The following is a 12,547-nucleotide window of genomic DNA, read 5'->3' as shown; positions in this document are numbered from 1 at the left end:
TCTTGGTGCTTTTTTAAAGTTTATCCAAACATATTGAAATTGTTCTGAATTCGTATAAATTTCTTGAGGTTCATTGGCGGTAGATTCGGATACATTTCATTGAACTTTCTACATGTTCTGCTGATAATTTTGTCACACTGTCCAAAAATAATAAACAAATTCATAAGAACTTCGTTTGAATAGTTTTGTTCCATCGTAATGAAGGTATTTGCAACTTCTGAAGTGACGAAAATGTCGATATTATTAGGAGAATGTCACAACGCTACTGTCAAATAGTAATCATGGCCTGCTTACCAAATACCGAATGGAAATACCATTCTGAAGGGACATTTTCACAAATAAATGTTCATAAGTCCGAAACTTGACTAGTTAGGTATAGGTATGATGTACATAGAAAGAAAGCAAATTTTAGCAGCTTTCCGAATTTTCAATAATATACAGGGTGTTCCATTTAAAATAATCAAATTTCAGCAACTTTTTCAAGCAAACGAAAAAACTGTATTTTTTTACCACCCTGTATTGAAGTAACGGAGATTAGGCTGACGTGTTGGAAGTGTCCAAGTATCACCTAACTCCAAACCAAATTTCGATATCATAGTACTTCTTAACTAAAAGATATCGGCATTTTTAGAAGTCATGATTTTCGAAGAAAAAAATTGAAATTAATTTTTATTTCGAAAACGGTAACAGATAGGTATAGGGAAATATCAAGAAAAGTTGTCGGGCAATTGTTGGAGATTCCAAAAATAATATTATATACAGAGTATTCCATTTGAAAAATCAAAGTTGCTACTGCTTTCTAATAGAAGCGGCAACACCGCATTGTCGAAAATATTTTAGTTGGCTAGAGAATGTCCGAATATGCCCTCCATTAAATTTTCAAAGTGATCCGTTGTCTGGTTCACCAGAAACGTCTAATGTGCCATCCACCGTGAATCAGCCTGTATATGAGTAGTAACCACTGGATAATGAGGCACTACCTAGTGTATCAATAATTTCGATTTTCCATAACATTTTCAGGGTAATAGGGTTCAGATCAGAATAATACACATGAATGGAAACATTTATGGGACACATTTAGTAAGTGAGCATAGTTGAAGACTCGCTATGAATCAAATCATCTAAAGCAGGGGTCGGCAACCTTTTAATCTTCAACCCATGTATAATTTTCAACAAAGCCAAAATGCCACTATAAACAACTATATAATGCCCATACAAAAATCGTTAAAAGTAAAGGTAGGTAACTAATAAAATAAAAAAATGATCAACAATATTTCTAAAAATTTTAATCAAAAAGGAAACATTTTCGTTTTCAGAGTGATCTTTGTATTTGTGTTTCTCGCGAAAGATTTTGTATTTCTGGTTCATGTCTAGTTACTTTTGATATTCTGTTGTTAGCCGTCTTCGATATGGATTCAAAATAAATTTCACCTTGCTCACACATAGGTATAGGACGATCCAAATGCTGAATGTGTTCAAATAACATTTTTTTGAGGCAAATAAATTCATCTGGCAAACTAGCCCAACAATTTAGTATTTCGTTTGATTTATCCTAAGGATCACTTTCTGATACTTTCCTTAGTTCCACAAATTTTATCTTCCATGACTCGGAGTTCCTAAATTCAATATGCTGAAGCTCAAAATCTTGAATACCCATCCGTGGGAAAATCATTAAAAGGAATGCTAGCAAAATCCATTAAGTCTGGTTTTATCAAGAAGGAGAACATGTGACCATGTTTATCAAAATCTTAACGTCTTTCTGCAAATTCTTCTTCCAGTGAAGTCATGTATTAGATTCAGAAAGTATTTATATACTGCATTCCAAGGAAAACTTAACACCACCTGAAAATCAGGAACAGTCGTATAATCAAAAATTTCAAAAACACGTCAATTTTTATTTCTAGGGAGACTAATTCTGATATGAAAATCATAACCGAAACTTCACCCCCTGCGGTCAACAACTACCCCCTATTTTGTTCAATGGCGTGGGGGGTCGAGTGACTCGAAAGGTATTATGTCCCTGTATTACTTCTGTAATTTTTTTGAAATTGGTTCATTCGTTATTGAGAAATTGAATGTTAAACGTTTTATTTTAAGAAAAAACAAAAAATTCGCTGTGGTTAATTTTAATAAGTAAATCAACAGCAAATAATATCAGTGGAAACAAAATCAACGGATAAACTATTCAAAATGACCTCCACGTGCTTCCATATAATAATACAGTCTACTCTCGAAAGCGTTCCGTACATTATTCAAGATGTCCTGAGTCAGCAATCGGCATTCCCGAATATTTCTCTGTCGCAGGTCTTCCACATTTGTAGGCTTAATAGAGTACACTTTTAACTTCAGGTGTACCCACAGAAAGAAGTCCATCGGTGTGAGATCAGGTGATCTAGCTGGCTACTCCTCTGGACTCCTACTCCGATCCAACACATTAGAAAACGTTTGTCCAAAAACTGTCTCACCCAAATATCAAAATGTGGGGGTTCATAATCCTGCTGGAATGTTATTTCATTTTTTATGGAATTTTCATCATTTTCTAAAATTTCTGTAGGTTTTCATAGGATCTACACAGTCTTGTTATATATTTGAGTTTGTGCCTCCATTGAGATTACCTTCAATGAAGAATGGTTCAACAATATGATTACCAAGAATGCCGGACCAGACATTCAATTTTTGTGGAGTTTGTAAATGTATACCTATAAGCAAATAAGAAAAGGAAGTCCTCCGGAAACAGCTACTTTCATGTAAACTTTGAATTACACGAAAGAAAAAAATTCTTTCGAAACAAATACTTCTATAAAAAAACACTGAATTATACACTTTTCTCTACTCAGTTTGTATTTCAAACATGGATTGATTGTGTTGCCATTGATATTACTTTTGTTGATTTCCTCAATAAAATGAGCGACAGCGAATTTTCTGTTTTTTTTTTTAATAAAAATTTCAACATTTAATTTCTTTATAACAAATTGACCAATTTCGAAAAAAATACAAAAATAATAGAGGGGCATGAGGGGCTAGTTGCTGCCCGCAGGATGGTGAAGTTTTGGGTATGATTTTCATATCAAAATCAGTCCCCCTAGAAATGAAAATTTATGTGTTCTTTGAAATTTCAATTTTACAATCAACTTACAAGTCCATCCTTCATTATCTCGATTTGAGTTTGTTTTTTTTGCAGCAATGATGACCTAATTTCTCCAAAACTTTCAACAAATCTAGAAACCACTTTACTGCGGCTGAGCTAGCGTTTATTGCTGTGTAATGGAATATCTGAATATGCACTTTATATTTCTTGTAAAAATGACTTGAGGTTGTCTGAGAGTTAATAATGAACCACCAGTAATGTAGTTGACAACTTCGACAACGGTATCCGTCACGGATTTCAAACTTCCGCTCGAGATCTGCGCGCATAACCTTTCTTAATGAATGATGTAATGAAATGTCAAAAGCGGTCGACCAATGCGAGCAGCAAGAAGAGCTTCAAATCCCTTATGTGTCGTTAACACTAGATATCCGGAATACTACGTTTTCCCGACATGCACATATGACTCGATCTCTTTTCTGTACAAAACCATAATTACTTGTCCAAGAACTTTGAAAGGATCGAACGTATAATTTCTGCTTTTTAGCCGCCATCACTAACGTTAATTGCGCACTTGTACGTTACAGGTTGATAAATAATGTTTCGATCACACAACCTTGACAACAATTTTTCGTTTTGATACAATAATATTTTTAAGAATTGGGTGCCTACTATTATTAAATTATACTTATACACAGTGGTTAGAACCTCATCTACGGGCAGAGGGGGCGATGACAAATATGTTAGTTGTCGTTCGCTTCAGCTTCGTTCCTTTCAGCTTTCAGCTTCGTTTGTTCAGATAATTTGATTTATGGGACATATTGGCTTACTGAACAGCATTTCAAAATTTACTAGTTATTATGACGAGCTGAATATATAATTTGGTGTAATGAAATTTTCAAATAAGTCAATTGAACAACAAACATTCGAATATTTGTGACAAAGACTTTTTATGTTGAATACTGCCCACATCGTTGTCCATTCGAATAATATATTTTATACAAAATGTATCCCAATTGGAATTCATATACTCTATAGTCACGAAAATTACTGACTCTCATAAAATTATAGTGTCAATCTGAACTCGAGTTATATCTCAATGTCTCGATTGTTGGTATCTATAATTATCTTCTACTTATGGGTCCGAGGATCATGTGCCCCGGGCAAGCGCAGTGAGCCAAGAATGGCAGCCTTCTGCATCCGTTCGGCTAAGATTTCTGCCTCAGTGCGGTAAGCCGGTATAATTTTAAGATTCGAGAGTAGAGAAGGCACCATTCCACCAAGAACTCCAATAATCAGAACAACCATCTTGACAAAATGGTCTGGATAGAGTCTGCGGAGTTTGAAGAGAAAATCTCGATATTTAATCCGTTTTTCCTCCTCTTTTCGGGCGATGTTCTTCTCGCCAGAAGCTGAAAACTCCACGACAAATATCGTCTTGGTCGACAAGAACTACATCAGGCTCATTAGCTTGCATGAGCCTGGGGGTGGGGAACGAATAGCTGTAATAAATTCGGCACTTCTCGTTCCTCACAACGGATTCAATATCCTCCGGAGCGTAGGGCAACACCGATATCTCGTCAATACCGCCGTAGATGGTAATATAGCACTCTTAGGGCCGCGTTATGTCGATGGATATAGACCGAGACCGCATATGCTGGACATGCTGACGGCAAGTGCATTAGAAACCATCCTGAAAAGTCATGATGAACCCCCCAGTTTCCAACTCGACCTCAGAAAAGCGAAAGTCAGGCGCGTTGATAAGCTAAGGTCTTCAATATTATTGAAGTAGGCCACATACACTGACTCATCCTTGTGTATCGGCAGAAGTGATGTGCTATCTGCGGCTTTTTTATGAGCTTTCTGCTGGATGGTGACAAAGGTGACAAAGTTGTGATCGCCTCGTACAGTATCGAAAACTGAACAGAGTTCACCAGCTGCTCAGGTAGCTGCCCTAAAGAGAAATGCTCCTGATCCCTCATGGTCGCGGACCATGCAGAGAACGGGATCCGAACTCCTGACGACTTTACAGGTTACATCCAGTACGATTTAATCATGTAGACAATCTAAACTCAAAAGTTCACGGCCTTTCTGTTGCCGGGGGAAGTACAAATGTGAAACGAATGATTTGGGATGCAAACTCCTAAAGTATAGTAGTATATACTAACTGCTGCTACCTCTTTTGAGTGGCGTTGTTCCACCCGAGGTAAGTATACGTCTTCCCGGCATCCAAATGGTGTAGGATGCTTCCATCTACGAGCTGCACATTCTCTCCGTAGTCCCCCCATCGTCCTCTTTTGAAATGGACCATTGCACATTTGTCTATCCCGATAGCATGCGTGTACTTTTCCACCACCCTCAAGGACTGATGGAGATCTTTCTCTCTAGAGGCATAAAGTTTAAGGTCATGCATATAAAACAAATGGGTGACCTTGTGCCTCCGGTTTCCGAAGGTGCCTCGAGTATTTCTGAGCGCAACGGATGATGGCAATAGTGAGGTGCAGAAGAGAAGAGGACTGAGGGAATCGCCCTGAAATACATCTCTTTTGGAAGTCACCCACCCTGTTTGGACTCTGGTTTGACCAAATGTTATGGTGTAGCGAGATCGCCAGAGTAGTATAAGTTGTTCAGTACACCTCACTATTTCGTCGGGTACCGCAAGTCATCTGAGCAAATGCAAAATGAAGTCATAAGGTGTTGTATCAAATGCCTTGCGGTAATCGATCCAGGCCATAGACAGGTTACGCTTATATTGTATCGAGTCCTGCGTTACATATCTATCGATAAGCAGGGTCCTTTTACATCCAGCGACTCCTCTCTTCGACCCTCTCTGCTCATGTATCTGTTCAAACACTCGGTCAACTGCAGTGAGTATTCGTGTGTATAAGATGCTTATAAACAACTTTTAAAACGAATTCAAGCATGTTATCGGGTCTGTAATTCTTAGGAATCGACAAATCTAAGCTTTTGGGGATTAGAACGGTCCGCCCCTCGACAAACTATTGTCATTATTATTATTATTATCATTATTATCATCATCATTTCATTATTTTCTGTTCCTCAGTATACAATATCTATCAATAGTAAATTTGAGGTTGAAAATATCAAAAGTGATCTATTCCAATTCGACACCTTTCAGACGCGAAATCCAACATGTCCTCGAACGAACAAACCCCAATGCATTTCAATAAATCCCACCGCAATATTCTTTTATAGTTCGTCCCAAGATCCTGCCAATAAACCCGATGACGAACCTGCTGAAAGAGGGAATGCGAGCGGCCATCACTTGCCAGATAATGGAGGGCGATCTGCCGATAACGTTCCGCTGGGAAAGGAATGGAAAAGTGGTCTCCAATAACGCTGCCCTAGGAACTGTGATAAGACGAATCGATGAATTTGCCTCGTCATTAATAATTGATCGAGTGACTTCCGCTCACAGCGGAAATTACACTTGCATCGCGAGCAACGTAGCAGGAGCTGAAGAGTACGTCGTTCCTCTCACCGTTAATGGTAATCATTATTGCTTTTTTGCATGCAGACATAGTTTTTTTTTATTGACTGTCCCTGAGTACTCAGAATTACCGTCGTCAGCGGAATTGAAAGGTTTCGAGTAGTAATCCGTTCTGTTTCGCTTTGTTTTTCATCAATATGAAGAAGAAGACCTCAGAAATATTCAAAAATAATTGAACGCTTATTCGTTTAATGCTGAATACTTGGTTTACTGTAATGTTATTGAAGAATTTTAGACAACCGCACCAATCGAAAAACTTGTTTGCTTTTGCTACCGCGTAATAAAATAGATGCGGATTGTCTATATAGAGTGAGAAAAGGATAAAACTGAATTTCTATACCTACATCGTTTTTTCCGCCTTTTCTCAAACAATATTCGTCTCATCTATGTGATTAGAACTTTCATTGAATTCGACTGATGAAATAATGTAACATTTTGAAATGTTCAGAATATTCAGAACTTTTGAGAAAGATTTTAGCTTCCTACTTCCCCTCTCTATACTCGTACAAAAATGTAGGAAACTTCCAAGCAAAGGAATGAAGCAGTTGATTTCAAAATAAACTCTTTACGAAAATGTATAGATCATGCAGAATATTTCTTCAGTGATACCACACTGTATTGATTCAGAGTTCAATCAAGAGTCACCATTTTAGTATTGCTTGATCAAAGTGAAGCTTTCGATTTACTCATCAGCAAGCTCAAATTCATAGGATTCGATGACATTTCTCTTAAATGGATGACCAGCTACCTCACAGGCCGATCACAGAGGGTCAAACTGGATGATTACTCATGGTCATCCCTAAAAGAAACAATCTCAGGTGTACCGCAGGGAAGTATTTTAGGATCCTTGATGTTTTCAGTGTTTATTTTTGATTACCCCACTTCTTTATCACATTTTCAAGTACTTCTATACGCAGATGATAAACAGTTATATTTTTTTCATAACACCGATACAGAAAGTAGCGTTGCCAATATGAACATAGATTTGCATTAAACATTCCTCGGAGAACATACTCGGAGAATCATGAATTGAAAATTAATCCAAAACTTGGGCTTTATGGATAGGGTCTCGAAGATATATAGTAGAAACTCAGTGTAACTTTAGGCTCACTCTCGATAACGCAGATATTGACTGGGTAGACAGTGCTAAAAATCTTGGAGTAACCATATATAGCTCTTTGTCTTTCCATGAACATGTGACAAACATTTTCAAAGTATCATTTCTCAAACTCAAATCGGTATATAAAGTCAAGTATCAGTTATCAGAAAAAATGAAACTCAGGTTAGTTAGAACTCTTATTTACCTCCATATCGAGTATTGTTGTTCGGTGTATTACAATTTTTTGCCGCAATATAACAAGCAGAAGTTACAACGTATACAAAATGCTTGCTTGCGATTCGTATGTTGTATACCATATGGTAAACATGTCACACCATTTTTATTAAAAATGAAGAAACTGAATGTGAAGTACAGAATCCAATATTTGATAAAAATTGTTTTGTTCAAGTTGCTTCAAACTAAAATACCTAGTTATTTATATAGTTTATCAAGCAGGCATTCTGACATACATATGGTCAATTTGAGAATCAACTCATTCAACATACCTGGGCACCGTACTTTCAAATTTCAAGGATGTTTTTCTTTTATAGCCCCTTCTTATCTGAATGAAATTTTACCCCTTTTATAATATTCATCAATTTGAGGAAGAAATAAAATCACAGATGCTTACTGCTCAGTCCTAATTTAAAATTCAATGTATGGAAGTTCAATGAAATTGTTAAATTGACTAAAATAATGTTACGAATATTAAGAGTTATTAGCAACTATAATGATCTATTATTTTTTTCTCTTCTTTATTATTGTTATGATAGTAAATAAGTATTTTTATAATTATTTTCCTACACTCACTGTATAATTTTTGGGAGGGATGGAAGATAGCCTTTGGCTAACCCGTTTTCTTTTATGTATGTGTTATTTTATGCCTAATAAACGATATTATTATTATTATAAGTAACTTACCATTTTAAAACTACTAATTTCATACAGACATTGAATGACACGAAAGAAAAATACTTTTGAAACAACACTTTTTTCCATTCAGTTTGAATTTCAAACATTCGTTATGGAATTGAATCAGATATCATTCACAGGATTGTTACACAGTATCGTATATGAAAAAGGTGAAATTTCACTTATATGGAACGCTGACATCCTCAATGGCAGACATCAATGTTTCGAAATAAAACACTTGCCATATTGCCTCTTCAGCACCAATCTGAATAACATCACGAAATGAAGTACATATTTCATTCATAATATTATCAATTTACTACTACTCATTAATGTCATCACGTACTGTCATCTATGACAAAATATTTCAATGTTCATATGAAAGTAGTTGTTGCAAAAGTACTTTTTCTCTCGTGTAATTCGATGTTTACATGAAAGCAGTTGTTTCGAGTGGGCTTACTTTTTCGTCTAGTTTGTGCCTGAAAGTTACTCCTTTGCATAATAAACATTTTTGTGAAGAGTTCATTGTAAATTCAATTGTTTTTTCTCTTTCTTTGGAAGTGTTTCACAATTTTATATAAAGATGGAGAAGAAGAAATTCAAAATCTTTCTCACGCAAAAATTAAACTGTCTTGAAAATATACCCGTTTCAACTCAAAAATGGTTATTGAAACCCGACTCAGTAGGTACATTTGGTGTTAGCAATCAGTTAAACAGATATAATCGAATGGAGAAAAAACAGATACCTATGTGAAAAGTTTATATTGAAACAAAACTGACACAACATGAGGAAATTTAAAAATTCTCTTGTACGACATCGAGTTTATGATTTTGTGAAAAACTTGAATTCATATCGATTTTCCAAAATATATTCACAACTTACCAAACAAAAATAAATTGTCTCTAGTACCACCTCGTTGGACAGTGGAACCATCAGATGCCAGTGTTGCTGCCGGACAAGAAGCAATAATACATTGTCAAGCAGAGGGCTACCCAAAACCCATTGTTACATGGAAAAAGGCAGTTGGTAGGTAAACATGAAATTATGAAGTTTATATGAAATGAGAACATAATGGAAGTGTGAAGGAAATCCATTCCTCAATGATTATTTTTGTTGCAAAGTGCATTTCACGATGATTTTTTCAATTCAATTGTTTATTGGGCCAAGAAGTCATAATCAGGGACTATAACTAAGTACAAAGTATAATGAAATAACAAAAATGAAATATTTCATGATGAACATAACATATATATAATGATCCCATCGTGATATATGGACTTTTTTCCAGATTTATTTGTATTTCAATTTTTGACAGTGATTTGGATTGTCTTGTGGCATGATTGTAAATATGTCCAATTCGAATGAAATTCGAGTTTCATTTCTTTGCATTATGAATGAATGAATCATCTGATTTCAAGTTTATAGAATGAATTCAGGTCCAATAAATAGTTTGGTTTACATAAGTTTAATATTGGTTTCAAATATGGTATTAAATAAATGTTTCGAATTATTCAGATTCACTTGCTGTTCCCCAAATAGAACTGAAGCAGTGCATATGTTAATAAATGGAAATATATACAGTGTCACCATTAAAGTGTGCACCATATGGGAAACTTTTTTTTCAAAAAGTTTCAGTGAAGTTTAACTTCGGCACTTGTTTGTGCCTTGAATTCAACTTGGAATGATGCGGCCAACTGCGACGCACTGACGTTCAGTGTTTGTCAAATTCAACTTTTTTTTGAAAAAAATTGAAGAAGTGCATTTCTAGATCGAATTTAACAAAAAATTACTTGAAAAAGTTGGTCTACGCCAATTTTATATCCATATGCCAAATTTTATGCAACTAGGATGAAGTTAACGTTTTGCTAATTTTTGACAGATATCCCCCTTATTTTAAAAAACAAGTTCGGTTTATTGTCATCAATTCATGTATACAAAACAAACTCATCATGGAGTTCAACTTTTCTGATAAATTGGCTATTTTCTTAAACAAACGTCAGTACCTTCAATTTTGAAAAAGCAGACACAACTCAAAAACTGTATTAATAAAATCACTAGAGTTGAAATTACAATAAAATTTCAATATTCAGTATTTACAGATTATTTATAAACACCAACTAGGACGGTAAGGATGCTTAATTACGTTGAATAAATTTTTTAAGTAGGTCTTGACAAATAAAATACATGCTATGGTAGTGTCAAGTTGTTGATTTACTTGTCGAATTTTTAACAGTTATTGTTGCAATAATGTTGTCTCTTCAGGAAATAATAGAAATAGTTTTAATATGTGGTGAGAATACACCATACCGGCTAGTAGCTAACATTTTTAATGGACGGATCCTGTTTCTCTGAATTTCTACATTATCCTTGACACAGTAGTGTCAATTTAAGCAAAAGCACACTCCAAGTAAATATGATGAGGAGGGCCTTTTGTTTAAAAGTTATTGAACACGGGCAAACGAGCATAACCCATATTATAAAAAATACCGATTACAAGAGAGAAAGTGTTAGAAAAATTTTATCAAAGAATGAAATTTTGCCTTACAAGCCAAAATTTATTAAAACATTAAAAGAACGAGATTTTGATGTCCGTTTGGGGTTTTCATTCTGGTTTGTTTCAAGGAGAGAGAGGAGAAAATGTAAAGTTTCCGTCTAAAATTTTATGGACAGATGAGACAACGTTCTCTTCAAATGGAACGGTAAGTTCTCAAAATTGCCGAAGGTGGGCCAAGAAAATCCCAATTTCACAGTTGAATGTGATGATCAGTATTCCTTTAAAACTAATGTATGGTGTGGAATACTTAACGATCAAATAATTGGGCAATTTTTCTTTAGGGAAAATTTATCATCCGTCGGTTATCTCAACCTTTTAAATAATGAGGTTAGTGAAGTTTCAGATAATATGCCTTTCAATATTAAATACAACCTATGGTATCAGCTTTATAGCGCACCAATACATCATACGGTTGCTGTAAAACAGTCTCTCCAACAAATGTTCAAAGGCAAAGTTATTGGACGTAACTGGGAACATTATTGGCCACCTAGATCACCCGACTTGACGCCTTTAGACTTTTTCTTGTGGGGTTACCTGAAACAAAAAGTGTACCGAAGTAGACCATTTACTGACATACAACATCTGGAAAATACCATTCGCGAGTGCTGTGCAAATATAAATCCCCGATTTATTAAAAGTGCAGTAACAGATGTCAGTAGAAGGTCTATAATTTGTATTGATCGTGGAGGACGACATACTGAAATGTAGGCTATGAGTGTTTGACAACCTCATTTAGATCAATAAGTAAGTTTTTGTACCCATTTATATTTTCTACAATATTATTGTTGTTCAAAATTAATAATAATAGTTCGAAATTATTTGCATTTCATTTAGTTGCTTCTGCTTTTTCGAAATCAAAGGTTTGTTTAAGAAAATAGCCAAGTGATTGAAACTTTGCACCAGCACATTTTTAATTTCCTCTAAAAATGTCCGTATGAGTAAAAATTCATCAGGAAAGGTAAACTCCATGATGAGTTTGTTATGTATACATGAATTGATGACAATTAACCGAACTTGTTTTTTAAAATAAAGGGGATATCTGTCAAAAATAAGCAAAACGTTAACTTTATCCTAGTTGCATAAAATTTGGCATATGGATATAAAATTGGCGTAGACACAACTTTTTCAAGTAACTTTTTGTTAGATTCGATCTAGAAATGCACTTTTTCAATTTTTTTCAAAAAAAAAGTTTAATTTGACAAACATTGAACGTCAGTGGGTCGTAGTTGGCCGCATCATTTCAAGTTCAATTGAAAGCACTAACAAGTGACGAAGTTAAACTTCATTGAAACTCTTTGAAAAAAAAGTTTTCTATATGGTGCGCACTTTAATAATGACACTGTATATATTATATTTATATTTATATATATATATATTATATATAT

The 12,547-nt window shown here is 35.0% G+C and overlaps 2 protein-coding genes across 4 annotated transcripts in view; both read left to right on the top strand.

Moving 5' to 3' along the window:
* Sema1a (Semaphorin 1a) overlaps positions 1-12,547 on the top strand; it is a 1,123,890-nt gene that overhangs the window by 807,933 nt on the left and 303,410 nt on the right. The window lies entirely within an intron of this gene.
* Positions 1-12,547, top strand: part of LOC141484915 (cell adhesion molecule Dscam1-like) — a 65,487-nt gene that overhangs the window by 31,282 nt on the left and 21,658 nt on the right. The window contains exons 4-5 of the mRNA XM_074180614.1: positions 6,302-6,595; positions 9,515-9,634. Of these exons, the coding sequence (XP_074036715.1) occupies positions 6,302-6,595; positions 9,515-9,634 (414 nt within the window). The remainder of the gene's footprint in view (positions 1-6,301; positions 6,596-9,514; positions 9,635-12,547) is intronic.

This window comes from Leptinotarsa decemlineata, unplaced genomic scaffold (genome assembly GCF_025532065.1).
Source record: "Leptinotarsa decemlineata unplaced genomic scaffold, Ldec_3_MD MMD2_tig00026299_RagTag_RagTag, whole genome shotgun sequence".
NCBI classification, from domain to species: Eukaryota; Metazoa; Arthropoda; class Insecta; order Coleoptera; family Chrysomelidae; genus Leptinotarsa; species Leptinotarsa decemlineata.
This window is presented reverse-complemented; position numbering and strand designations above follow the sequence as displayed.